At 47.3% G+C, this 27812-nt stretch overlaps 4 protein-coding genes across 11 annotated transcripts; 2 read left to right on the top strand and 2 right to left on the bottom strand.

The window, feature by feature from the left end:
* Positions 1 to 131: 131 nt before the first annotated feature.
* MED19 (mediator complex subunit 19) lies at positions 132 to 7133 on the bottom strand. 2 transcript variants are annotated; one of them, XM_038563224.1, is made up of 5 exons: positions 6658 to 7133; positions 2496 to 2752; positions 2252 to 2348; positions 1857 to 1978; positions 132 to 1669 (listed from the first exon to the last, which is right to left on the bottom strand). In XM_038563224.1, exons 1-5 carry the CDS (start codon positions 6923 to 6925, stop codon positions 1601 to 1603), a joined length of 813 nt encoding a protein of 270 aa, XP_038419152.1. In that variant the 5' UTR covers positions 6926 to 7133; the 3' UTR covers positions 132 to 1600. The 2 variants fall into 2 exon arrangements, with proteins under 2 accessions (XP_038419152.1, XP_038419153.1); XM_038563225.1 differs by having other exon boundaries at positions 1857 to 1951; positions 6658 to 7125.
* A 99-nt stretch (positions 7134 to 7232) lies between these two features.
* TMX2 (thioredoxin related transmembrane protein 2) lies at positions 7233 to 16662 on the top strand. 6 transcript variants are annotated; one of them, XM_038563217.1, is made up of 8 exons: positions 7313 to 7501; positions 13309 to 13369; positions 13607 to 13720; positions 14197 to 14273; positions 14507 to 14613; positions 14969 to 15034; positions 15126 to 15255; positions 15793 to 16662. In XM_038563217.1, exons 1-8 carry the CDS (start codon positions 7313 to 7315, stop codon positions 15937 to 15939), a joined length of 891 nt encoding a protein of 296 aa, XP_038419145.1. In that variant the 3' UTR covers positions 15940 to 16662. The 6 variants fall into 6 exon arrangements, with proteins under 6 accessions (XP_038419151.1, XP_038419145.1, XP_038419149.1 ...); XM_038563218.1 differs by lacking the exon at positions 7313 to 7501 and adding an exon at positions 7625 to 7820 and having other exon boundaries at positions 15793 to 15939; XM_038563220.1 differs by lacking the exon at positions 7313 to 7501 and adding an exon at positions 7907 to 8110 and having other exon boundaries at positions 15793 to 15939.
* A 628-nt stretch (positions 16663 to 17290) lies between these two features.
* Positions 17291 to 18898, top strand: SELENOH (selenoprotein H). The gene is given in 4 exon segments (NM_001164506.1): positions 17291 to 17532; positions 17629 to 17774; positions 17877 to 18006; positions 18669 to 18898. Coding segments are annotated over 3 exon segments (369 nt in total). The 5' UTR covers positions 17291 to 17410; the 3' UTR covers positions 17978 to 18006; positions 18669 to 18898.
* Positions 18899 to 19057: 159 nt separating this feature from the next.
* BTBD18 (BTB domain containing 18) lies at positions 19058 to 26997 on the bottom strand. Of its 2 annotated transcripts, none has more exons than XM_038563216.1 (5): positions 26624 to 26997; positions 26338 to 26452; positions 26055 to 26207; positions 25302 to 25466; positions 19058 to 21649 (listed from the first exon to the last, which is right to left on the bottom strand). In XM_038563216.1, the coding sequence occupies exons 4-5, from the start codon at positions 25423 to 25425 to the stop codon at positions 19587 to 19589; spliced, it is 2187 nt and encodes a 728-aa protein (XP_038419144.1). In that variant the 5' UTR covers positions 25426 to 25466; positions 26055 to 26207; positions 26338 to 26452; positions 26624 to 26997; the 3' UTR covers positions 19058 to 19586. The 2 variants fall into 2 exon arrangements, with proteins under 2 accessions (XP_038419144.1, XP_038419143.1); XM_038563215.1 differs by having other exon boundaries at positions 19059 to 21649; positions 26090 to 26207.
* Positions 26998 to 27812: the final 815 nt, after the last annotated feature.

Here is a 27812-nt window from a genome sequence, read left to right as displayed (position 1 = left end):
TTGTGTTATTTTGTCTGGTTAAGGCAGGGTGAATGATCTCTGGTGGGAAGTTACAAAGAAAACCTTGTAAGCTTCCCTGGTCCTGGCCCACCTTTAGGCAGGACTAGAGAATAACCACTTAAAACAACAGGTTCTGTTTTTATTTTGGTGATTTAATTCAAAAATTCCTAGAAGAAACCTTTTGTGACCACCTCAGCTCCTTGTCATTTCAAAGTTTAGAGAACTCTTGACTGCCACAGTTCTTAAATACAGAATTTTGTCTCTGGACAGGAAAGCTCTTTGGATGTAGCCAGAAGTGAGACAGTGGATGATCAAGGGATGAAAGCCCATTAGAGGGAGACTGCCTGGATGTGGCTGGCACTCCAGTTTGGTAGCTCACGGGTCTGTTCTGTTTGTTGAAAGCAAAAAGGCTGTGCCCTAATTTAAAATAGGCCGCCTCAGACACTACATCTCCAGAAGCCTGCCAGAACCCATTATTTTCACTGTCCGTGACTTAAGTATATACACCCTTGCTCTGAAATCCTAGATTAAAACTGTAGCTCAATGACTGGTTTTCCACCTACTGATCTAGTAACAATCTTGGCTCATAGCAACAGATTTTAACTGTTCTGTGTCAAATTTATTTAAAGTCAGATTACAATAGTTTGGGTTTTCTCGTGGACATTTCTAGTTACCTGGCCTGCTGTAAACACTGAAGGAATTTCTTTCACATCCTGCTAGTTTAGGTTCCCTTTCTGTGGCTGTCCTAGAAGTTTAGAAATGTTTTCACATCAGCCTAATAATTTCATTGTTTTACCTAAGGAATGAGGCAGGTCAAAGATTCTTATAAAGATGAGAAGCATTTACCTTTGCTTGCCAGAGATTAAACAAAACAAAACAAAACCCATAGGCTTGGCCAGGAATTGACCTTGTTGAAGTACACTGGTGATTACTGTGGGTGCTTTTTCAGTTGGCTATTCTGTTTCAATGCAAAATTGACCTAGAAGGGAGCTGAGCCTTAACTGGATCACCTCTTAAGATAGATGGTATAGATCTCATCCAGGTGCTTGGTTCTCAACATGATGGGCAGTGTGAAGTGTCCATTGTGGACAGGTATTAGCAAGCTCTGCCTCACTTGTGGACCATGTTCCCCAATCTCATTTTGGTGGTCTCCCTGCCTGCTAATAAGATAATGTAATGAAGACCCAAATTCCCCACAGATCTTTGAATGCCTTGGCTTAAACCCTGACTCTCACATAGAAAGGCACTTACCTCTTAACAGGCAGCCACAGTTCAGCCAGTTTGATAAATGCAATTTTTTTTTTTTTTTTAAAGAAAAACCCTAACAGATCAGACAATGTCCTAAATCAGACCAATTGCACAGAAGAGATGAAAAGAAAGCTTCCCAGGAGAGGAAGAGATGTCCGTGAGAAAGCCAACTGGGCCGAGCTTTACAAAAGCACGGCCCTTCTCATATAATGTGTTAATCTTAGCCCAGCACAGTTGGAGCTGGCTTCTATCCCGGTTGCAGGGGACGCTCCCACGGCAGAGTCTGGGCCTGGAAGGCAGCTTTTGTCAGCAGGTTCAGGACAGCAGGAAAAGCCCTTCCAGTAGAGTCCTGTTAGCGGAGGCTGCTGCTGCTGCTGGCCTGAGAGCCGCCCACGCCTGGGTGGTCTGGACTGTGTCGGTTCTGGGGAAGACAAGGGAGGAGGGCTAAGAGAACAACTAGGAAGTAGCCTTGGCTTCCATCAGGAGGTGCAGGAAAAAGCTGCAACATGCCCTGGGTTTTAATCCTGGGTCCCACCTGAGGCAAAGGACCTTCAAAGACAGGGTGAGACGGGGAGGCTCTGGGTTGCAGCAGCACAGCCCTAACCTACCTTCTTTTTCTTCTTCTCTTTCTTCTTCCTTTTCCGTTCAGGATCCTCCTCTTTTTTCTTTTTCTTCTTCTTGTGATCAGAATCAGATGGTGTTTCTGTAGGAAACAGTGTGTGCCGATCACCTGTAGAACTCAAAATTCCCTACAGCTAGGAACTGAAGACCACAGGAAAACCTAGTCAAGGGCACCTGCTCCTCTAATGGCCAGAAATGATAAGGGAGGCACTGCTAAGGCACTGTTCCAGCTTTCTACTTGAAGGAAACACTAATTATCCTTATACCAGTATCAGGAGAACTTGGGAAGTCTGGGGCTCTGTAAGGAACCTAACTGGGTTTTTAAAAACAGATGGTCCAACAAGGTCCAGGTTTTCTGTCTTTGAATAGAACTGCTGCTTACCTGGGGGAACAGGATCCTGGGTACGGCTCTGTTTGTGCTTGTGCTTATTCTTCTTCTTGGGCGGCTGAATATGCATCAGGCGACACTGCTCTGGTAACTGAAGGAACCAAAGGAAGTTCCAGGTGAGTGGAGGGACAAAATGCTCTGCTCCCATCATCTGTTCTGCTCAGTAAGTTATGGAGGAACAGACTTGGAGAGAGAAACCATCTCCACGCCTTTCAGGCCTCTCCAAGAGGGGACTCACCGGGCCAGTGTGGAGGCGAAAACCAGCCAGCATGGTCCCTGTGATGGGATTAAAAGAGCCACCAAGAATAGGGGGTTTCTCGATGAGAGAACGGAGGCTGCTGTTATCGTGGGAACCAGGCAGATCAATCATTCCTGGCAGGTCCGGCAGGAAGTTACTGAGTTTCTCCTTCACCTTCTTCCCACAAAATTTATTATAGGAATGTTCCAGGTTGTAGTGTGTGATCAGATTGGTGCTGCCTGTCAGCTCAGTGCTACCTAGAGGGCACGGAGAACAAAAAGATACTAGTCCCAAGAGTAGTGAGAATTATAAAGAATTAAATTTAGTTTTTAAAGTAAGAAACAGCAAAACTAAATAACATAATAGACGCTGAAAACATAAACCAAAGAATGGTAATAGTCGGAACAAGGAGAAAAATCGGCAAACATCCAAATAGAGCACAGATGGAAACTCACCCCAAAGAAGACACTCTTCCCCAACTTGGACTCCTCGCAATAATAACTTACGTGATGTAATTACTGTGCTAAACACTGTTCTGGGTGCTTTTCATATAATCTACCAGTGAGAAATTATACTCTCTGGCACAGCAGGATCTTACCTCAGAGCTTAGCTACCGAGCAAGGTAAGGGCCAAAAAGGACAAAGCCTTGAGCATCTGATTAAGGACTTTTTTTTTTTTTTTTTTTTTTTGCGCTAGCAAGAAACACTAATTATCTTCACATAAGGAACAGGATTTTTAGCTACTGCTGACTAATTTGTTACCACTGTCTCTATTACTAATAATACCAAATATGATGCTTTTTGCCTCAAAGTTAATGCCATAGTTTCCCCTTATCTCTGCAGTGGAGTAACAGCTATCTTGAGCACGCTAATTTTTTTTTTCAAGGTTCAAATGAAAACATTGAAAATTATAAAGTATTCTATAAGTGCAAGGTACTATCAGTATAAATACTGCATGGCTGACTTTTTTCAAAGAATGGAAGTTTGTTAGTAATCTAATAAGGACCTAGTGGCAAAGGGTGGAGCTAGCTAGCCCACAATTTCATCTACAGTTATGATGAACACGAAGAATGCAAATGACAAAAGTGGCTTGTTCATAATCATTCACTTGGAAAAACCCAGGTTCTGACGTGAGTCCCTTGGGGGCCGAGACAATGTTTGTCTTGTTCACACATGTATTGCTGGTGCCCCATGCAATACACATCTTTGGTGCTCAGTAATTGTTAAGAGAGCAAGGTATTTTCCCTCCGTACCCTAAGGCCTTGCTCTATCCTTCTCTTTTTCCTTTCTCATGCCAAACGTTCCAGAAGCACCGTGTACTGTGGTGGCAGAAGACTCAGTGCCACGGTACTGGCTCCTCCTAAACAGACACTGCCTCCTGCCATTCTAGTTATCCTGCTTTTCCTAAACACTTTATGAGCCCATCCAACATCCTGTTTTGACTACCAGTTCTATGAAGATGATTTCTAAATGTCTCACCCCAGTCTCCTAACACTCCTCTCCTAAAAACTAGTCTTAGGTTTCCAACTTCCTCCTAGTTAGTTAATTTCATGCATTCATTTTTTTAAACTCCAAATTTTCTCCACCTCATTTATGTCTTCTCTATTTCAATACATGGCACCCATATTCTCCAGATATTTTTAGAAGCAGTACTCCTCAGGTCAAAAATTTCAATGGTTTCCTATTACCCTCAGGAAAAAGCTCAAATTCCTTAGGTACTCATGGTAAAACACATCTGACTCTAACTTCAGCCACTACTCCCCTATGCCAAATTGCTGACCCATCCAAATGAGTCTCCATCATCTCCTGAAAAACATACTTCTTGTTTCCTTTTAGGAAGTTTGTCTTAGGAAAATTGATGTAATTATAAGACAGTTATTCTAAGTTTTCTTCACCCATATGAAATTTCCAAGGTTTGGCTCAAGTGACAACTCTGTCATTTTGGATCAAGGAACACATTTTGAAAACCAACATGTAGTTTTTTGTTTTTTTAAGTAGACATCTACTCTCAGTGTGGGGCTCGAACTTACAACCCCAAGATCAAGAATTGCATGCTCTACCTACTGAGCCACCCAGGGGCCCCCATCATGTAGTGCTCAATAGTATATGAGGTATGATCACGAAGTAATGAGATCAGCCTTAACAAGAAATATAGTCACTAACCTTTTTTTTTAAAAAAAGCTTTCTTTTTTAAAGACTTTATTTATTCATAGAGACAGAGAGAGAGAGAGAGAGAGAGGTAGAGACACAGGCAGAGGGAGAAGCGGGCTCCATGCAGGGAGCCCCACACGGGACTCGATCCCGGGTCTCCAGGATCACGCCCCGGGCTGCAGGCGGCACTAAACCGCTGTGCCACTGGGGCTGCCCTATAGTCACTATCCTTAAACCACATATGTTATATCCCTATGTAAAATAAGCTCCTTAAAAGCAAGGGCTAGATTTATTCTTTTCCTTCTCATCAGGTGCCCCCCTTCCTACATACTTGCCCCAAACAGGTAGTAGCATCTGTCAAGTGGTTGATATAAATAGGTACAATTTTATAAATAGAATAAATAAGGTTAGAGAAAGTGCTGGTAGACATCAACCCCTAACTGACCAAAGGAGAGTCAACCTCTCTATGCTTTAGTTTTATTCAAGTGTAACATGCCTATCTCAAGAGGCTATTCTCAGTATCAAATTCTATTACATACCTAACTGCAACTGCACTGTGAACTTCAAAGCACCAGGCCAATATGCATTATTATTTCCCTCAACCCCTGATGTAGCAGTAGAACTTGGGAGGAACTGAGGGGCAACTTGGAGATTTAACGTGTCCAAAGCGACTCTTGATTTCCATTTCCTCAAACGTGTTCCTTCTTGGTCTTAGCACTACCATCCACCCAACTATTCAAGCCAGGAATTCACAAGTTCCTCCCTACTTCTATATTCAACCCTTCATTCCTCTAAGCTCTGCCCCTAACATTTACCCTGCATCAGTTCACTTCTCTCCTGCACTGCTACTGCCTAGTCCAAACCATCATCTCCTTCCGGGACTACTATGCAGTAACTTCTGGCTGATTTCCCCACTTTCCATTCTTAATGTAGTTGTTTGGATAATTAAAAATAAGTAAAATCAGATCGTGTCACTTTCCTGTGTGCTAACATGGCTCCCCCTGAGGGGCATCTGGCTGGCTCAGTTGGTACAGCAGGTGGCTCCTGATCTCGGGTGGTGCATTTGAGCCCCAGTTTGAGTACAGAGATTACTAAAAAAAAATTTTTAAAAATACAACGGCTCCCCTGAACTTAAAATCTAAATGCTTTACAAAGGCTGTCTCCCCCACGCCCTCCATCTCCTATCACTCCTTCCCTTGAAACTTCACTGGAGTCCAACTGGTCTTCTGATCCTCGGATAGTCCATGGTTTTCCCTCACACCAGGGCTTCTGACCTCATTTCTTGCGTGTTATCTCTCCCACTCACACGTGACTGGCTCTTTACGCTCAAATATTATCTACGCGGAGATGGCTTCTTTGATCACTCTGGCTAAAGCCTCAACTCTTTATCACATTTTCTCCTTGTAGCACTAACCACTGTGTGATGTTATCTAGTGCACTGTGCCGCCGCCTCCTTTGAAATGTAAACTCCAAAACAGGCAGAGGTACCTGTCAGCCCTAGTCACTTCTGTATCTTAAGCATTTAGAACAGTGCTTTTGGTACACGGTAGGTGCTCAACAAAACAATTCTTTGGTTCGAGTCTCCTCCCTCCTTCGGGTAGTTGAGGAAACGCGGAAGCCCTCAGGAAGACGGCAACACGCCTCAAACCAAGAGCATGTCTGTGACAGATCTGGAAAACCTTAGGTCTGCACGGATGTTAAATCAGGCGTCTCGAGTTCCAAACTCAAACCCCGGAGAGTTTTCAGGGAACCATAAGCTAGCATCAGGGACAGAGCCAGATTCGGTGTGAAAGATGGGTCGCCGAAAGGCCTTCTCTCCCCCTTCCCAACCAGGCCAAAAATTCATGTCAACCCTTCGGTCGCGAGTCCTCAGCGCCCTCCCGACTCGGAGCTCCGAGGCCCGGCACGCGTTGCCTAGGATACCCCGCACCTCCCCCGGCTGGCCGAGAGCCACGCCCACCGCCTCCTCGGTACGATCCGATTGGCTGCCTTCTGCCAGGCCTAGTACTCACCTGGCAGTTCCCGCATAAGGTAGAAGGGACCGCAGCCAGCCGCCGACTTGTCGGCGCCGGGGGGAGCCGTGGCCGCGGTGGACGGCGGGGCCGTGCCGGGGCCCCCGCCCGGAGGAGGGGGAGGAGGAGGTGGAGGCTTTCCTGGTCCGAAGCCGAGCGCGCTTGGTGGTGGTGGTGGGTCAGCTTGAGCTCCGAACAGCGCCGAGAAATTCTCCATCGTCTCCTCCGCCCCGGCGCGGTCCCTGTGTCTGGCGTCGGTCGTTTTCATTGGACAATCCTCTCACGATGTCCCGCCCCCTTCCTCTAGGAGCCGCTTTTCATTGGGTGCCCCGCCTACCGTTTTCTGGCAGCTACTTCCGTCGCTTTATGAGAACGTTCCGGAAGTGCTATCTAACTTGCAGAGATTCCCCTAAAGGCCGTCTCCGTGCGCCACCGCCGCATATCCAATAAAATGACTTAAGTGGAGAAAGCGACATCTAGGTCGGCCAATAAGACGTCAAAGCCCCTTACCTTCCGCAACGTCCAATCAGAGATCTACTTCCGGGCGCGGAGGCGGTGCATCCGAGGCCAAACCCAATGGAAGGCTCGCTGGTGGAAGGGGCGGGGCCAGACCTACAGACGCCGAAGCTCCGCGGGCGCCGCAAAGGCCGGAAAGATGGCGGTCCTGGCACCTCTAATCGCTCTGGTGTATTCGGTGCCACGACTTTCACGATGGCTGGCCCGACCTTATTATCTCCTGTCAGCCCTGCTTTCTGTTGCATTCTTACTCGTGAGGAAGCTGCCCCCTCTCTGTAGCAGTCTCCCCACGCAGCGCGAAGACGGCAACCCGTGTGACTTTGACTGGGTGAGCGGACCCCGCGACCTTCACTGTCCCTGCTCCCCGAGGTTGCATGCGGGAGCCTCGAGGTCCCGAGCCCGTCGCGGCCTCACAGACTATTAGAATGTGGGGCCTGGAGCATCGTCGAGCCTAAACCTCTTCGTGCTTCATTGAGATGGGCAGACAGCGGGTTAGCCTGCACGGCCGCCTGGCTCTTAGGATTCTGGAGTGCAGGGTTCTTCCCATCGCCCCGTTCATGCTGGTCAGCGGCCGTACCCAAACTCGCCACGTGTCCAGTATTTCACAGGGCCGCCCTTTATGTAAAGCTTCTGGAGGAGCTGGTGAGGTATAAACAAGGCGGGTCGTGGTGCCCCCGTTTAACTGATGGAGAGCTTGACCTCGGCGTAGTCGCCAGGGAGCCCACCGGTGAGGGACTGCGACCCGCAGCCACCCCTGCACGCTTTGGCAGCCGTTCCTGGATTCAGTTAACACTCCCAGGGCGCGCGTTACCTGCTAGGCCCGCTGCCGCATTCCGAGGATGCAAAAACATCAACACAGGCGTTAGGCCCGCTGAAAAGGAATCGTAAAAACAAAATTGTAAAGAAATCTCCCTTGAGACTTGCTGTCCTCGAGTAGGTGCGGAGTAAAAGGAGTTGAAGCTCTGTGCGCCCTGCTGTACAGCAGCGGGTGTGTTCTGCGGGAAGGGAAGGGGGGTCAACCTGAGTTTTCGTCTTTTTTTTCTTCCCCAGCCCCCAAAGTGAGTCTTGACCTTTACCAGAACCCACTCCCTTATTTTGTTCCTCCATCCCTTGTTAATGCTTTCCTACATCCTCTGTGCTTTCCCAGACACTATGACAAAAAAAGCTCAAGTGTAGCCATGCTTGTTTAGAAGTTCCTATTTTTTTTTTTAAGATTTTATTTATTTATTCATTAGAGACACACACACACACACACACACACACACAGGCAGAGGGAGAAGCAGGCTCCGTGCAGGGAGCCCGACGTGGGACTCGACCCGGGGTCTCCAGGATCATGCCCTGGGCTGAAGGCAGTGCTAAACCGCTGAGCCACCCGGGCTGCCCCCAGAAGTCCCGATTTTTACAGTGATTCCCCCCTTATCTGAGGCAGGTGGGGTGGTGGATCGTCATTGCAATACCCACCCCCTACCACCAGGGGTTGCCTGAAACCCTGGTTAGTACCCGACCTTATATATATATATATGATGTTTTGTCTCACGTACATACCTGTGATAAGTTTATTCACAATTTAGGTACAGTAAGAGATTAACAACAATAACTAATAAAATAAAGCAGTTTTAACAACATAACACAATGAAACTTACGTCAGTGTGGTCTGTCTCCCTCAAAATATCTTATTGTACTATATTCATCCTTATGATGATGATGATATCAGATGATGAAGTGAGCTGAGTGACACAGGCATCATAACAGCATTAGGCTACTGTTGACTTTCTGTTGATAAGTCAGGAGGATGATCTGTTTCCGGACTGTGGTTGACTGCAGGTAGCTAAAACCACAGATAAGGGAGGACTGCTGTATTCCATACTGATTTAACCAAAATGGGACTCAAAAGATATAAGTGGGTAGTAGTAAAGATTTTAGTTAAGTGTAGAGATTTTTTTTTAAAGATTTTTATTTATTTATTCATGAGAGACACAGAGAGTGAGGCAGAGACACAGGCAGAGGGAGAAGCAGGCTCCCCGCGGGGAGCCGGATGTGGGACTCCATACCAGGACCCCAGGATTACGACCTGAGCTGAAGGCAGTTGCTCAACCACTGAGCCACTCACGTGCACTGTGTAGGGATCTTTTATATAACTAAATTCACTGTATACTCTCATTTAATAATATGCAAAATACTGGAACTTTTTGTATTTTACTATTTCCCTGATAGAATTTTTAAAAATTAATTACATAGAGTTCATAGCCAGTGTTTGTTTTCCTGGAGAAGCCATGTTTTACTGATTTACCTTAGTGACTGGGAAGTTAGGATATTAAAGTAAATAATGTTAGCAATAACAGGTAAATAAAAATAACAGGTAAACACGAAATTTTCAGTGACATGACAAAAGTTTATTTCTAAATGAAAAGAAAGATGCATTTTGTGCTTCCTATATATGTTGTCTTTCAGAGTAAACAAATAATTGGTAAGGGAATGTTGATTTCTTAATAGTCAAATCTGGGCTAATAAATATGGAAGGATGGATAAAATTTAAAAATCCTTTAGCAGGGATCCCTGGGTGGCGCAGCTGTTTGGCGCCTACCTTTGGCCCAGGGTGCGATCCTGGAGACCCGGAAAAAAGATGTGGATTTTAATCAAGCTTTTAGATTTCATTGCCACTTTACAAGAAATATGGGAGATAGAAAATCATCAGAAGAACACATACCAAATCCAGAAAGCAGGAAAGTTGACAGTACTAATGATTCAATGTCTTCAGGAGATAGGTAGAAAAGAATAGATATCCTTTAGAGATAAAGGAATACCAAAGAGGGCAGCCCCAGTGGCTCAGCAGTTTAGTGCCTTCTGTCCGGGGCTTGATCCTGGAAACCTGGGATGGAGTCCCACATTGGGCTCCCTGCATGGAGCCTGCTTCTCCCTCTGCCTGTGTCTCTGTCTCTCTGTGTGTGTCTCTCATGAATAAATAAATAAATAAATCTTAAAAGAAAAAAAAAGGAAGACCAAAGAAACACTTCAGCCAAATGTACTATGTGGATCTGGCTTGCTTGTTTCTAATTTGAACAAACTGCACAAAGACAATTTGAAATTACTGGGATCATTTGCATAAGGACAGAGTATTAAATGACAGTAAAGAATTATTATTTGTGTTAGGTGTGATAGTGGCATTTTGGTTTGTTTAAAAAAAAAAAAAAAGGGCAGCCTGGGTGGCTCAGCGGTTTGGTGCAGCCTTCAGCCCAGGGCCTGATCCCAGAGACCCAGGATCGAGTCCCGCATCGGGCTCCCTGGATGGAGCCTGCTTCTCCCTCTGCCAGTGTCTCTGCCTCTCTCTCTGTGTCCTCTCATGAATAAATAAAATCTTAAAAAAAAAAAAAAGTCATCCCAGAGTGTCTGGGTTGGTCAGTTGGAAGAGCACATAGTTCTTGATCTTGGGGTTGTAAGTTTGAGCCCTCATTGGGAGTAGAGGTGACTAAAAAAAATAAAGATAAAAAACCGGGGGTGGGGGCTTCTTTAAAAAAAAAAAGTCCTTTGGGTGCCTGAGTGGCTCAGTAAGTTGGTTGACCCTACAGCTCTTGATTTTGGCTCAGGGCATGATCTCAAGGTGGTGAGATGGAGCCCAACAATGGGTTCTGCACTGGGTGGAGTCGGCTTGAGGTTCTCTTTCTCTCTCTCTCTCTCTCTCTCTCCTCTCCCTTCCTCTCCTTCCTCCATCCTTCCCTTCCTCCCCCTCTCTCCCTCCCTCTCCCTCTGTCCCCTCCTTTAAAAAAGAGTCCTTATTTGTAAGAGATAAACACTGAAATATTTATAGGTGAATTGATACAGTTAGTATTTGCTTTAAGTTTCTCCAAAAACAGTGGGTAGCATAGATAAATTGAAACTGTTTTGGCAAAATGTTACTGTTAAATCTGAGTAGTAGGGATTTATTAAGAAATTGTAGGGGAAGAAAAAAATTTTTTCCTCTACCTTTCTGAGACCTTGGCTTAACCCCTGTAATAAAAGACATTAAAAACAAAAGATAAACAAGTTTATTAACATGTATACCTCACGTATGCATGGGAGATACCCAGGGAAAATGAATGAACTCAGAGGTGGATTAGAACTCTGGCTTATATTACGTCCTCAACAAAGAGCAATATATATTTGGAGAAATGACTGGAGAAAGGAAAGAAGTTTTAGGCTTCCAAGGAGGGCAAACTGTGGGAAGGTAAACTAATGGTAGATAAAGGCTTGTTTGTTAGTTTCCTCTGGCGCTGTCTCCAGGCTGATAGGGTCTCTCTAAATTTGTCTCCCTTGATTAACTTTTGTCCTTTTTGGTAGAGAAGGATACTTTAAAAAATTTATGTTGTGCTTCGGGGCACCTGGGTAGCTCAGTCAATTAGGCTTGTGACTCTTGGTTTTGGCTCAGGTCATGATCTCAGGGCCTTGAGATTGACCACCACATGGGGTTTCCAGCCCAGCTCAGAGTCTGCTTGAGATTCTCTCCCTTTTCCTCCCCCTCTGCCCCTCCCTGTGCTTGTGCGCATGCTCTCTTTCTCTCTCAAATGAATAAGCAAAATCTTTAAAAAAAAAAAAAAAAAGAGTCCTGCTTTTAGAGAAATAGAGGGAAGGGAAGGAGCTTTTCTTGTATCTACTTCTTAATTGCTTTTAGGCTCAAAGTTATTATGGAGGATAATCCAAAATAGCATATTTTAGGGTGGCACATTCTGCTACTATTTAGTATCCTCTCTATCCTTATGTATGTTTGCACTTTTCCATGATACAAAGTTTAAAAACAAGGAACAAACAGGCAGAGCAACCAGAGAGGCTCTACTTCATATTGGTACATTTGGAATCCAGGCTCATGCTGTCTCACTTTAGGGCCTTAAGGCCATGCCAGCATCCAGCCAGCCAGCAGATGAAGACAGGAAGCTGGAATGCGAGGACACACGCTTTCTAACTGCCTAGCACAGGCATGGCACATTGCTTCCACTCACATTCCACGCAGGAGTGCTAGTCACACAGCGCTACTTCGATGCAAGTAGACTGAGGGAGTACAGCTGCAGTGTGCCTGGGAGGAAAGAGAAGTTGGGTATGGCTTATACACAGCCAATCTTTGCCATCGGGGTCTTCTGTGTAACCACAGGTCCTTTCTTTTTTTTAAGTTACCTTCCCACATTAAGTGCCAATTCTAACCCAATTTCATTTGTGAAAATGTGCTACTTTCTGCTCAGGTACACTTAGTAAGGTCTGTCGTATTCCCTAACTCCCATTTACGTGTCTTATTTCTAAAGCTAGTCAGTTACTTTTTGTTGGAGATGATGCTAAAAATCCAGGACCTAGGTTCCCTGACTTCTACCTGTATTTTGTAGTTGATTGGTTTTGTGTGAAAGAGTGATATGGGTCCCTGTATTGTAAACAGAAAGGTCTGGAAGGCCTCAGATGGTCTACTCTCGAGTTGCCAATCCCCTCATGCTCACTCCCACAGGGGGTGCATTGCAATCTTTACTCTTTGAAATTACCTTGTTGGTATCTTTGTCATGATTACCATCCATCTCATGGACCTTAGAGTCTAGAAAGTGAGAAAGAACTGGAAGCTGAAGGTGCTGAAAAGGGCCTTCTAAAGCCCTGAGATGCCTCTTTCAGTTCTCAAATCCTATTAAAGGTGCATGGATTATCACTATGAATATTGGATGGGAAGGAGTGACTTAATGTAAACAGAACCCCAAAAGCAGAACAGCCAGATATTGTACTAATGGGATATTACAGAGGAAGTTTCCCTTGAAAAATTTTATTTTGCCGGGATCACACTGAGTTGGTTATATTGTCTTACAGTTTTATATGGGACTAGACTTTATGCAGTTCTTTCATACCCATGATCTCATTTACTCCTCCCAGTAACTTTTTGAGATAACTAGCATTCCATGGAGGAAACCAAAGCTCAGGTTAAATGATGTACTGGAAGGCACCAGACAGTTTATGGCAGGAGTGGGTTGAACCTGACTGGTGTTTTTCCCACTGCATCTTCACCAACTCCAGTTATTTCTTTGTTGGTGCCGTTCCCAATCTGGATCTCAGTTGGTTTTTATTCCATATTGGGCTCCCTTCCCCAGCTAAAGCATCTGGGTTTATGGCATTCCTGTCACTTTGATTCTGTTCCAGAGAGAAGTAGAGATCCTCATGTTCCTCAGTGCCATCGTGATGATGAAGAACCGCAGATCCAGTGAGTTTAGCCTGCTCCTCGGTTTCTCGGGCCTCATGCCCTCCAGAGGTGCTTTCAGTCTCGTTATGAGAGGGGCATTATTTGGTGAATGAGTCCCTCATTCCACGCCAGGGCCGAATTTGATCTTGGACTTATCCTCTTCCCCCCCTCTCCCATTTCAAAGTACCACAGGAAGAGTGACAAACAGGATATGGGAGTATGCAGCCCAGCCTGACCTGTGACATCTTTGTGTTTCAGTCACTGTGGAGCAGCATATAGGCAACATCTTCATGTTTAGTAAAGTGGCCAATGCAATTCTTTTCTTCCGTCTGGATATTCGCATGGGCCTGCTTTACATCACACTGTGCATAGGTAAGGAGACTGGTTGTGCGAACCAAATTCCAACCCCAGACAGGTCTCTCCATACCCTTCCATATCTTGTATATAATTAATTATGTACGTGGCTCAGGTGATAAGAATCTATGGAAATTTTAGGAAGAAGGGAATGTGTCAGTGGTCTGCATATGTCCACAAAGTGTATTCTTTGGTGCCTAAAATCTTTGAGTCAGTTTGAAAGTAAACCCCCTGGGCAGCCCCAGTGGCGCAGCGGTTTAGCACCTCCTGCAGCCCATGGTGTGATCCTGGAGACCCTGGATCAAGTCCCAAGTCGAGCTCCTTACATGGAGCCTGCTTCTCTCTGCCTGTGTCTCTGCCTCTCTCTCTCTCTCGCTCTCTCTCGCTCTGTGTCTCTCATGAATAAATTAAAAAAAAAAGAAAAGGAAAGTAAATCCCCTGCTGCAGGCCTTTAATATGTCTCCTCTGACATTTTTTTTTTTTTCTGTGTTTAGTGTTCCTGATGACATGCAAGCCTCCCCTGTATATGGGCCCTGAATATATCAAGTACTTCAATGATAAGACCATTGATGTGAGTTCTCTTCCTTTCTTCTGTTTCTTGGTCCCTTTTGGGTGATTTTGTAGCTGTGCTTTTTACTCACTAGGGGTAACTTCTTCAGAGTAGATGTCAAGGGCACTGTGGTTCGTTATTGGAGCTAGGGAGAGAGGGGAGAGAAAGCCAGGGCCAGCAATTAGACGCTTAAGTCTGAACTTTTCTGGGAACCTGTGTGATCCAGCTCACTGTTTCTTCCCTGTGTGTGGCAGGAAGAGCTAGAGCGGGACAAGAGGGTCACTTGGATTGTGGAGTTCTTTGCCAATTGGTCTAATGACTGCCAGTCGTTTGCTCCCATCTATGCTGACCTCTCCCTCAAGTGAGTACTGCATAGGGACGGATGATGGAAGCAGAAGTGCTATACTTTCCCTCTCATTGTTTTTGGCTTTTTCTTTTTTCTTTCTTTTCTTTTCTTTTCTTTTCTTTTCTTTTCTTTTCTTTTCTTTTCTTTCTTTTCTTTCTTTTCTTTTCTTTTCCTTTCTTTTCCTTTCTTTTTTTCTTTTCTCTTTTCTTTTCTTTTCTTTTCTTTTTTTCTTTTCTTCCTTTCCTTTCTTTCCTTTCTTCACGTTGCAACCAAAGGCATTTCTCCCTGCTCCCCAAATATCTGCATTTCCAGTTCTCTTGATCCATTTTCTTCTTTTACTGTGTTAAATTAAATAATATATTTTTCTTAGGTACAACTGTACGGGGCTAAATTTTGGGAAGGTGGACGTCGGACGCTATACTGATGTTAGTGTACGGTATGTAAGGGTCTGGACAGAGGGTCTGAGCATAAGTCGTTTTGAGTAGTGTAGATAGATGCATTTACAGAGTACCTTCTGGGCCCTGTAGGTACAAAGTGAGCACATCACCCCTCACCAAGCAGCTCCCGACCCTGATCCTGTTCCAAGGTGGCAAGGAGGTCATGCGGCGGCCACAGATTGACAAGAAAGGACGAGCTGTCTCTTGGACCTTCTCTGAGGTATCTGAATGAGTGAGTGGCTTGGAGAAGCATATGGAACAGTGGTGGGCTTTGGAGGCCAACTTGGGTTTGATTGCTGGCTCTGCCCCTTGCCCACTAGTTGTGAGAGTGTGGACTAGTTAACCAGATTTCATTCATGAATTCGCTCAGCAAATTTGTGCTTCTACCGTGTGCCAGAACTTCTAGTACCAGAGAACAGTTATTAAGATTCCATCTCAGAGGCCCTAGTCAGTATAGTCTATAGGCCTGAGGTTCCTTGGCAGTAAATTGGAGAGAGTAACACTTGCATCACAGGGTCGTTTTGTGGAGTATATTAAATAATATAGCTGTAATTCTTGGCATGGTGATTGTCACATAATGGGTATTTAATTGTACAGGGTTGACTTGTCCAGGTACCCAAAAAAGGAGAGTTAGGTTAGAGTAGATTTCTGTCTTTTCCTTCCTTCTTTTCTAGACTGTGTCTAAATACTTCTTACTTCCCAGTAAGTACTTGCCAACCAGAACCCTGATGTGTGTACGCACACCTCTTTTGTGCAGGAGAATGTGATCCGAGAATTCAACTTGAATGAACTCTATCAACGGGCCAAGAAGCTATCAAAGGCTGGAGATAATATCCCCGAGGAGCAGCCTGTGGCCCCCACCCCCACGGAAGTACCAGATGGGGAAAGCAAGAAAGACAAATAGAATCCCTGCCTTGTCTGTGCTTCCTCACCTTTGAGGCCCTGTCCCTCCTGTAACCACAAGCCTTGTGTGAGGCCTGGGCCTTTTATTTATGTTTTCTCCTTTGGCTCTACCTGAGTGGGGCAGGGTGCTGCTTCTGATTTTAAAGAGGCTTCCAGGGAATTGACAGGCACCCTCCAGGAAGGCCTCCACTGCTGTGGCCAACTTTCACTGGAAGAAGGGAGAAATCTACAATGGATGAAGAAAGGCTTTCCTTCCAAGCTTGGGTCACTGTATCAGTTATGGTTACCACTCACATGTCCCCACTATGCTGTGTTTTCATCTCTCCTCTCAGTGGACCTACACAGTCTGCTTAGATTACATTCAACCTAAAACAGAAGACCCCTGGGTATGGAGTCTGCACCAGGATTTTCCCCTCAAGGACCCTTGCTGCTTTAGGCACTTCTGGCTTGGTCTGTGGCCTTCATTAAAAAGTGTAAGACTAACTTTGTCACTGGTCCCAAGGAGACACTTTTAACCACTGAGTGTACTCATTGGAGATAATATTGAATAATAGCCCTGTTTTTTGGGAGTTTGGGAGGAAGGGGAATAGGTTTGAGACCTTCGTTTGTGTGGTAGGGCCTGGAGGAGAAAGCCCTTGGGCAGGAATGGGGTTTCACTTACTCCCCCACCTACTCCCAACACCCAGTAGATGGTTTTCCATAATAAACTGGGATTTCCTTTTGATTCTGCCTTTGTGGGTTCCTCGCCTATTAGAAAAGCCTAGCCACTGCATAGGGAGTGCCTGTCTCCTCACCTGCTGGGCTTGGTCCCCAGAATCGGGGAGGGATGGGAAGGCAAGTTTCTCTAATGCTAGAGAGTACTGACTTCACCGAGTTAGGCTGGGAGTTTGGTTTGGGATTGGTCCGCGGTTCCTACGGAGCAGAGTGGCGGCGGGGGTGGGACTTGTGTGTGGTCGTGCACGCTTTTTACCCCGACGGAAGCTTACTAAAACGCCTGTGTGAAGCCAGGCTTCTTTCAGAGCTGCTTGTCCGCGCTCCCCCGCCGCCGCGGGCGGAGTGGTTGTGCCCAGGCAGCCCCGCCTCCCCCCCGCGGGCATGTGCCCAGAGAGCTCCCCCCGGCCGCTGGCGGAGTGGTTGTGCCTAGAGAGCTTCCCTCCCGCCGTGGGCGGAGTGGTTGTGCCCAGGCAGCCCCGCCTCCCCCCGCGGGCATGTGCCTAGAGAGCTCCCCTCCCGCTGTGGGCGGAGTGGTTGTGCCCAGAGAACTCCCCTCCTACCCCCCCCCGTAGCGGGCGGAGTGGTTGTGCCCAGGCAGCCCCGCCTCCAGGCCGCGTGTGCGCCGGCCACGCTCGGTGCGCCCCGGGGGAGGCATTGTTCCGCCGGCGGGCTTTCTGGCCTGCGGTTTGGAGCTCAGCGCGTGGAGCGGCGTTGGCCGGACCCCTATTGCCGCCCAGGTCAGCTCGGCTCCAGGCGCCATGGCTTCTCGCGGGAGGAAGCGGAAGGCCGAGGCGGCGGGGGTCGCGGCGGCGGAGAAACGGGACAAGCCGGCGAGCGGCAGGAAGGCCGTGGAGGAGGCGACCGTCGTGATCGAGCATTGGTGAGGGGCCCCCGGAGGCCCGGGGAGGCCCGGGGAGGCGGGCCGGGGCGCCGCACTCCGAGGCCCCCGCCTCCGACCTTCCCCTTTTTCCCCTAGCACGAGCTGACGCGTCTACGGGCGCAACGCCGCGGCCCTGAGCCAGGCGCTGCGCCTGGAGACCCCGGAGCTCCCGGTGGAGGTGAATCCGGCCAAGCCCCGGCGGGGCAGCTTCGAGGTGACGCTGCTGCGCCCGGACGGCAGCAGTGAGTGGGGCCCAGCCCCGGGGAGCAGGCGGGAGGGCCTCGGGCTCTGGGGCACATGCTGGCGCATCCCGAAGTGACTTCGTTTCCTTGGTCTTTTCCCAGGTGTGGAGCTTTGGACTGGGATTAAGAAGGGGCCCCCACGCAAACTCAAGTTCCCTGAGCCTCAAGAGGTGGTGAAGGCGCTGAAGCAGCACCTTTCGTAGGGTGTTTGGGCAGAAGTCCTCGTGCTGAGGTTTGAAGGGGACAGGAGGGGTGGATTGGGAGTATTTGCGAAGCAGCCCTCGAGGTGTCCTCACCTCAGGCAGCATCTACAACTTAGAACTCCTCTTGCTCAGGTTTTCCCGTTTGTGCTGGTAGAAAAATAGAAATCGGCCACAAAGTTGTTTATTCTTAAGGTGTGAAGGACTATAGAAACGCAATTTGTGCCCTTTGAAGATGAGGTTATTACTCTGGGGGGTATGGACCCTTTTCATCTTTGTTAAATTTATTTTGCACACCTGTGGCAATTGTTTTTCTTTAGCTGGTGGTGTAATAAATCCCACCGGTTTCCTCGTTTGTGAGTTAGTCATTGATAATGTCCAGATTTTTCTCCTTCCTTTACTGGCAGAGTCTTTGTGTAACCTCATGTGTGCTTACCCCTACCCTACCTTCTTGTGTTTTTTGTTCCTAGGTTTTCTGTTAAATCTCATGTAAAACCTATGGTTGTGTCACTCGTGGCCCCCAAAATGTAGTGGTTGGACATGTTAGGCACCTGATATAGTGAGTGAAATATACAAGGAGGATGCAATCCTTGAAATCTCCTGGGTTTGTGGGTTCTGAGGGTGGGCAATCCTCTGGCTTTAGGATTGCTTGGACCCCTTCTCTAACCTTTTTCCTCCCCCCATCATTTCACAGCATATCCCTGGTGATGTTGGAGCATTTATGACGGAACATGGCCAAACTTCAGTCATGTACCTGAAGCCATGGTTTCTTCCCTCCAGAAATGATGGTTCATTTGTGAGGCAGCCCTCTAGTAAGGCAATGAAAAGTTCTTGGTTTGTTTAATAAAAGTTGAAATAAAGTATTTGAAAGTAATAAAACTTAATCTTATGGTAAGAGTTGGACAAAACCAGCTCTTAGTGGGATTGGCTCCCCTGTGTTTTTAATATTCTGAGGTCACAAATTAACCTGGAGTTCCTAGGGTCTGTGGTAGATCATGTGAAATACTTGACAGAACTGTTGGGGGGGGGGGGGGGGGGGTAGAAATCTATTTTCTAAAAAGCATGTCTTTTTCAACTCACTTCTTGAAAGTTATGATGAAGTGGTCTTTTTGGCCCCTACAGACATTTGGCTAGACTTGCCATGCTGGACTGAATAAGCCACACACATTAGATATACAAAAACGTTCTGTTACTTTTACCCACTTGTTCCATCCCAGCACTGTTTCCCATTTTCTGTTTCACAGAGGGTATTCTCATTTATTATTAAATTAGCAGTGACTAGATGCCTCATAACTTAGAAGACCTGGTGTTGGTTATTTTATGACCCGGTAGAGTTGGGGACCACACAGTTTATAATTTCACTTGTTTATCGCTAACTGGAAAATAGATTACAAAGAAATAAGATGGTTCAAGTTCATAATTTTGTACCCATGGTACTAGTTTTGCTTGGCTCCCAAAGCCTTGGGGGTGAGGGGAGAGGAAAGGACATAGAGAACTACAGTACACTTGCCTCTTTTGCTAAGAGGACAGGGCATGTACCAGCCTCTGCCATTATACCTTTGCTAGCAAACATTTCCCACCCTCCCACTGTCCCCTAACCTGTACTCCTGTTCTACGTTAATATGTCTATCTCTGTGTCTGACTCTGAGGAAGGGTCGGGCCACACAGAGGGAATATCAGTGGGCACCAGCCTCCCCTCTAATGTCCAGTCCACCACATCAATCTCTTCCTCTTCGGAGCTGGCAGGAAGTGGGTCCAACAATTCAGAGTTGCCAAGTAGCTCCTTGCCTGCTTCTGGAGCAGGATATAATACCTCATCCATACTTAGGGACACTTCTGGCCTAGTGTCCATCCAGTTTGAACAGGGAGGTGAGAGATCCTCATAGGACCTTTGGGGAAGGTCAAGAGAGTCCATGTGAAGCTTCTCTCTCTGACCATCCAGTGGTTGGGAGCTGGTAATTTCCAGATCTGGAGTCCAAGAGCCTCCTACTGAAAGTACCTCCCCTTCACTTACCTCAGAGGGTAAGACAAGGGGGCTAAGGGACTCGATGGGCTCTTTGTTCTCAGAGTGCATGACAAGGGGGCCAAAGGGCTCAATTGGCTCTTTGTTCTCATCAACCGGTTCTTTTTCCAATCCTGAGAGCTCCCTGGGCCAGAGTTCCATGTCTGGCAAACACCATTCCTCCCCTTCAATCCAGTTCTTTCCTGTTTCTGTCAGGTGATAGCTAGGGGTCCTGCAGCCCTCGGCTTCAGGACTTTCCAGAGACCCTATGGGTGGCTCAATGTCTGAGCCACACAGCATGAAGTCTAGGATCTCTTCCAGTTCACTGGTGGCAGCAGCACTTGTGATACGGTACTCCTCAGCTTCGCAGGGCTGCCCCAGCAGGGCTGTGTCAAATGCATAGGGCTCTCGGCAGTCAATATCCAGCCCAGGTTCCTTCCCTACCAGCTCTAGACTGGACCCAAACTCGGATTTCACCACTGGGTGGTCTGGGGAGTGGGTAGCAGATAACAGAATGTCTTGTAGCCTAGGGCACATGGGGGAGTCCTGACACAGGTCTACCCTAGCAGATGATGTTTCCAGCTCATTAAGTGAGGATGGCTGAGTACTCGCAGGCTCTTCTGGGTATTGAGATTCTGGGATCTGAGGGCTATCTTGAGAGTTTTTGAGGGGAGGGTCTTGTACCACCTCCCAGCATGTTCCATTGACAATTTTCCGAAGCTTCACTCTTCCAACCTGCCCCTCTTCTGCAGAGTCTGAGTTAGGTGCCCTGACTTCAGGGCTCCTCTTCTTGCTCCCACCTGTCTTTCCAAGACCAGATGGGCTTGGGATGCTCTGTAGAGGACTAGCTCTCCCTGGTTTCTCCTTGTCTTCTGGTACTTTATTTATACTCTTCTGCCGCCAAAGACGCCGGCCAGGGACTGTGGGTACTGAGCTGGGTCCGCTTACCATGCTGGAAGGCTTAGATGTACAGATATCAGGAGATGGCTTTGAGCGACTCAGTCTGATCTTTCTGGGCAATAGCCGCTCATCCACAGAAGGGTACATACTGGGTGGGGAAAGTGCCGTAGGAGCAAGGGCAGGGTCACTCTTACTCTCTTTCGGTCCCTGGCTGTGGCCTGATGGTGAAGAACACTTTTCTTGTGGAATTGGGCAAGCTCTGGCCTTCTTCTTGAGCAGAAGATTGCCGGACAAGTTCTCTGCATTCTGTCTGTTGCTTTTCTCCAAGGGCCCCTCCTCCTTCCCCGAGGACTTTAATCTCACTGGCCCAAGAGGACAAGGAGTCTGGGTCGCAGGGAGTGGAGTCCGAGGTCGACGGCTGGATGCCACCACCCTGGCAGAGATTGGTGCAGCACTTGGAGGCTGTAAGCACTCCCGGTTCAGTCTTCGGCCCTGGGGGGCCTTTACCAACTTCCCACCCTCTAGTTGAAGGGATTCTAGCTCAGATACACGGAGCTGACGGGCAGCAGAAAGCACATCCTGGGCTTCTTCTCGAGATACTTCCATCTCTGAGGTATATAAGAAGTCCACCAGCTTCCTCAGTGTCCTGATCTTCAAGCCCCCCAGCTCCAGCACCACCTTCCGACCCTGAGCTGGCCTCTCCCGCTCCAGACGCTCTGTGAAGAAGGGACTGCAGGCTGACAGGATGCAGCAATGGGCTGGGACTGCCTCACCTGGAAGGAAATCCAAACACTTTGTTATCTCATGCAAACTGGCATGTTCATTGGCTAAGCAGAGTCTTTACCTCCCAAATATGCTGCCCGTTCTCTGTTTTCCTTCACGGAAGTTCGAATAGGAGAAATTTGTTCCTTCTGTCTGCCTGGAACCTTGTGTCATTAGCTAACCCACTTTTTATTCTTCGAAATCTAGTTTAGACATTACTTCTTTCAGAAAGCCTTTCCCCACCCCACCCAAGTCTAGGTTAGGTGCTCCTGGGCAGAGAGAAGGACTCTAGTTATCAGAGCACTTCACTATCTATATTGTGACTACTGCTTTCACTAAGGTGAAGCTCTACAAGGACAGAGACTATCTGTCTTGCTCACTGAGGTATATATACCCACTGCTTGACACAAAGGATGGTTTCAAAATTTTTTAGACTCATGAGAGTTTTAAAATTTTTATAGAAGCTGCTTGTAACAGAATATGAGCTTTGGCTGTAGACAATCAAGGTTCAATTCTCTCCTCATCTCTTAAGCACTGTGCCAGGCATAATCTGTCCTCAGTCACCTTCTTTATGGGCACTTCCTGTCAGTTTCAGTCTCATGGCCTTAATTCCCAAAGGCTTGCTGTTGATTCCCAGGTTCTATCTCTGCCCAGATACCTTTCCTGAGACACTAAACATGCCACAGCCTGCATCAACCTTTCTATAAAGTGAACTCCATTCCCTAACCCCAAAACCTCCCATTTCTTACTTCAAAATAAGTATCCACTTTACCCACCTGCCCAAGCCTGGAAACTACAAGTCATCTTGTCAAGATTTTTATTTTTAAATAATCTCTACACCCAATGTGGGGATCGAACTCAAAACCCTGAGATCAACAGCTGCATGCTAAACTGACTGAGCCAGCGAGGCAACCCTCAAACGTTAATCTTTAAAAAACAACCCCCCCCTATTTCTTGTCCTTTATTGCATGCCATGTGATGTACTAATGTACTATGCAAGGGTTTTACCAGTATTCATTCATTTACTCTTCACTGCAATCCTGTGAAGAAGCTGTTATTACACATGAGTAAACTGTGGCATAGCTAAGTAACAGTAGTACACCTACCACAATTACATGGTTAGCAAGTCACAGGGAGAGGATATGGACCCAGTTTGGCTACAGAGCCTATGCCCTTAACTGCCCCAAGTTTTGTAAATTTTTTGTTTATAAAGCATTTTTCTCTAATCTCAATTCTTTAGTTTTACATCACCATTCCCTTTTTTGGATTCCAAAATGGCCTATCTGTGCTCAACAATAATTCTTCTCATGCAGCCCAAGTGCTACTTACGACCTTCTTAAAACCTTTAAATACATTTCCTGGGGCGCTTGCGTGGCTCAGTCCATTGAGTGTCCGACTCTTGGTTTTGACTCAAGTCACGATCTCAGGGTCGTGGGACTGAGTCCTGCGTCAGGCTCCGTGCTCAGCAGGGAGTCTGCTTGAGATTCTCTCCCTCTGCTCCTCCCTGCATGCACGGACTGTCTCTAAAATAAATATATTTTTTAAAGATTTCATTTATTTTAGATAGAGTATACAAGTAGGGGGGAGTGGAGAGGGAGAAGTAGGCTCCCCATTGAGTAGGGAGTCTAATGCAGGGCTCGATCCCAGGACCCTGGGATCATGACTGGCGGTGAAGGCAGATGCTTAACCGACTGAGCCTCCTAGGCCCCCCTACGATAAAAAATCTTAAAAGTATATATACAAAATACATATATATACACACACAAATACATTTCTCAATGTTCTGAGGACAAGACTTACTTTGCATAACACTTCAGACCTTACACTGCTAATTTCTCTAGCCATATCTCTCATCAATACACTTCTTAGAGTCTGCCCTCTAGACATAGTGAACCACTCACAAATCGTTGGTCATATCTAAAATTCTGTACATGGTATTTTCTCTGCCTGGGAAAAATATTTCCCCACTTCCTCCTACTTCTGTTTGTCCTCCAGAGAGCTAAGAGGTCATTTTCTCCAAGAAAATCACCCTAACCCTTATCCCCCAACCTCCTCCTATCTGGGAAGGTGCCCGCTCTTGAGCTTCTATATTGGCCTTTACTTACTGCAATGTTATTATACTGCAGTTACTTGGATGCACTGGTTGTCTCAAGGTCTCCTCTTTCCATGATTTTTATACAAGGAGGGACTTTATACATGCTGTCTGCCCATGCTAGTACACCATTCTAATATACAACAGGTAATTGATCTTTTTTTTTTGGTTTGCTTATTTTGAATTAAGGAATGAATCCCAACTCTCTACTAATAGAACCAACAGGCAAGTCACTTAATTCTCTAAGCCTCAATTCACTCATCTGTAGAACTAGAACCATATATCATCTTACAAAGCTGTTGTAAGAATCAAATAAGACACTAGGCTATATACTGTACGTACTCTGCGAACTGTAGAGTGCTATAAGATGTTGGGTGTCATAATCTTTTATAAATGAAGAAAGTGAGCTCCAGAGGGATGAAGTGGGACCTGCCCATTTGTCACTTAGTTTCTAAGTACCAAAGAAAGCGAAGACTAACTCTGACTCCTAGTCTTGGGCTTTTTATATGATACCAGGCTCAGGGCGCCTGGGTGACCCAGTCATTTAGGGGTCCAACTCTTGATCTCAGCTCAGGTCTTGATCTCAGGGTGGTGAGTTCAAGCTCTGCATTGAGCTCCACTGTGGGCATGAAGCCTACTTAAAAAAACAACAACAAAAATACATACCAGACTCTATATTGATTGAACGTTCCAAGTTTAAAGGGAAGAGGTGGAAATAAACTATGTATTTTTAGGTCTAACAACAAACAACAAAAACCATCAATTTGAAGAAAAGAAAAATTAAGCAATAGCTTGGCAAGATAAAAAAAGGAAAATATGTAATTGTATTGTCTAAAACTTACATTGCGCTTAGTATGTTAAAAACACTGTTCTAAGTGCTGGGTGTATGGTAACTATCTTCGCAATCATCCCGTTGTATTATTATTATCCACCTTTTACAGAATTTCTACGCTTACTAAACTTTACAGTTATTTCCATTTTTTTAAAGATTTTATTTATTCATGAGAGACAGAGAGAGAGAGAGAGAGAGAGAGAGAGGCAGAGACACAGGCAGAGGGAGAAGCAGGCTACACACAGGGAGCCCGATGCGGAACTCAATCCCGGGACTCCAGGATCACGCCCTGGGCCAAAGAAAGGTGCTAAACTGCTGAGCCACCCAGGGATCCCTTATTTCCATTTTTTAAAAAAAGATGTATTTATTTATGATAGAGAGAGAGAGAGAGAGAGAGGCAGAGACACAGGAGGAGGGAGATGCAGGCTCCATGACGGGAGCCCGATGCGGTACTCGATCCCAGGACTCCAGGATCACGCCCTGGGCCAAAGGCGGGCGCTAAACTGCTGAGCTACCCAGGGATCCCCTATTTCCAGTTTTTAAGAGAAAAAGAGCAGTCTCATTTTCACTCTTGGAAACAGCAACTATCCTAGAAACAAACAGCTCTCTACCGAATAACTTAAAGTGCTCAAGGGGGATAATACATTTTCTTGGTTTTGTCCTCTACTCCCTGGCCCTGAACTCATTTTATCTTATTCTATAGTGAGTATTCTATAGTGACTTTTCAATTATGTCTTACCTTCTGCCTGCAGAAGGACATCACAGAACACACCAGTCTGTTGCTGGTGATGCAGCTGCAGAAAAGCTAACCGGAGAAACCGGGGGTTCCTGTATAGGATTTTGGAACTTGCAGGAGAGCACATGTTAGTCTCTGAAACCTTCTAGGTTTTCACAGATCAGATTCCTGTGGATGAGAAAGTATATTTCAGAAGAATTACTGTACCTAATTTGTTTTTCGTCTTTGAAATGATAGGAAAATCTTGTGAGATCAGAGAATAGCCACAAGGTGAGTTACCTAAGTCCAGAAAGTATGCCAAGGGTCTCTCAAGAAAGAACATCATAGTTGTTCCATGTGGGAGCTCAGAAGCAAGTGTAGATTTGAATCTCTGCTCTGCTATTAGCTTAGCTGTATAATTTCAGGCAAATGACCTATCTTTTCTGAGTCTCGCTTTTCTCACCTATGAAATAGTAATGATAACAGTACTTACCTGGTAGGGCTGTTTTAAAGATTAAGTGAGTCAATGCAGGTAAAACTGCTTAGCACTAGAAGTGCCTGGCATATAATAACTACCACTTCTAAAGCGGTAGCTATTGTTACCCTTACACCTCCTTCATTCACGTTCCCACTGAAACTCAACGCCTACAGTGCTGACAACCCATATTCTCTCCCTGGGCAACAACACACTTCTGAGTTCCACAGGTACCATCCTCAATTTCACACTTTTAAAGAAAACAATACTGAATAGAAAATTCTCTAGGAGGTTGTACACACCTCCTTTTCTTTGAGCTCACTCTTATCACACTAACCAGCAGAGGGTGCACAGTAGAGAAAACAGCTGCAGGACCGGGTGGGAAAGTCTCTCAGAAATAAGGACGCTGCCACTCTTGCTTCAGATGTTCTTGACCAAAGTGAGCCTAGTGCAGCCTGGAAATTAGCAAACGATTTGGCCTTTAGGTTGGTCACACTGGTTCACGACCTGGCTAACGACGGAGCGGGGATAGTTGGGCACTCTACCCTTCCTGATACAAGCCACATATTCTGAATTCAGGCTTACTGTGTTTCCAGCTTTTTGCACTGAAACCCCCACACTCCCCGCACAGCTGCTGTTCCTTTCCTGACATGCAGTTTTCTGTCAGGTGGCACCGAGGATCTGAACAGCTCCCGTCAAACTATCAGGAAAGAAGAGAATGGAAAGGTTAATGAAGAAAGGGTAGGCTCAATTCCAATTTCAGCCAGAGAAGGGGGGGTGGGGGCAGAGGATGGCTCTCGCGAGGCCCCACACATAGGCTCCGGGGAAGCTTCCCAACCCACCAGCAGCCGGCCTGGCCCCGAGACCCGACCTGGACGAGCTGTGCAGTCGGAGCTGCGCTTGGCGACCTCTCGGTGCTTGGGTCCTCTGCCCAGCCTGCCTTGCTTCCTCCCCAAGCCCAGCCTCGCGCGGGGAGGTTTAGCAAAGCAGCGCAGGTGGGCCAACGGCCTGAGGGTCTCCCCGTCCAGAGCCGAGGAATCGGGGCTGGCGGAGAAAGCTGGGCTTCAGGGCAGGCCCTGCAATGCTGGGCGTCCCGTCCCGCACGCTCCGGGCGCCCCGGCCCAACTCCTTTCAAGAGAGACCTCTCGGCGCGAAGGTTTCTGGGAATGGAGCGTGGGGACCCCGGAGGCCCGAATTCAGGGCTCGCGGGCACCACCAGCCAAGGCCGCACGGGCTTTGCAGCCACCCCCTGGCGCCCTCGTACCGCCGCGGGCCCCGCCAGCCGCCTGCACCGGGAGGCGGTGACAGCGAGGGCCTGAGGCCACGCGGCCCGCGCCACACAGCTCGCGCCGCCGTCCTCGCGCACGGCGCGTCGCGGGGCCCGACGTCCTTCCTCCTCCCCCAGCCCCCCTGCTGACGTCTGCCCGAACACGTCATCCCCATTGGCCGAAGGCTCGTCGGACGGCCAATCACAGGGGCCGCAGCACTTTGGGCGGGAGGCTAAGTCTCGAGCGACTTGAAGGCCGCGCTAAGACGGGCTGCGAGAGGTAGGCGGGCGGGCGGGCCTGCCCGGACGGGTCCTCCCGGGGCTGCCCTCTCCCTCGGCGCCCGACGAAACCCCGGTGAGAAGCGGGCGAGGATGCCCCGTAGGGCGGGCTCCCGGGCGGCTGCAGGACACCACTGCCTTCCCTTTGAGGAGGCTGCCAGTAAGTGGCCCTGGCCTGTGAGAGCGCTCCAGGCTCCCCGGGGGGCTCCCCTTGCGCCTCGGTCGGGCCTCTCCGCTCTCGAAAGCTCCTCAGGCTACGGATGTTCGCCAGCGAGGCCTTGGGGTTAGTGCCTGGGTGTAGGCATTTCAGAGATTCCAGTCCCCCCTAAATCTCCGAGACCGGGCGTGACCGAGGGGGTTGCAGTACTTCCCGTGCGGAGCGGCCTCCGGTGTCCTTCCAGGGATGATCTAGTTAGTGCACTTCCTGACTGGAAACAACTATTTTCAGGGGTGAGGTTAAAAAAAAAAAAAAAAAAAAAAAAAAAGTAAGTGATTTCAGGATTAAACATTTAGA

The sequence above is a fragment of the Canis lupus genome, chromosome 18, assembly GCF_011100685.1.
Source record: "Canis lupus familiaris isolate Mischka breed German Shepherd chromosome 18, alternate assembly UU_Cfam_GSD_1.0, whole genome shotgun sequence".
Classification (NCBI taxonomy): Eukaryota; Metazoa; Chordata; class Mammalia; order Carnivora; family Canidae; genus Canis; species Canis lupus.
Note: the sequence above shows the minus strand (reverse complement) of the source record. Positions and strands in the feature narration are given on the sequence as shown.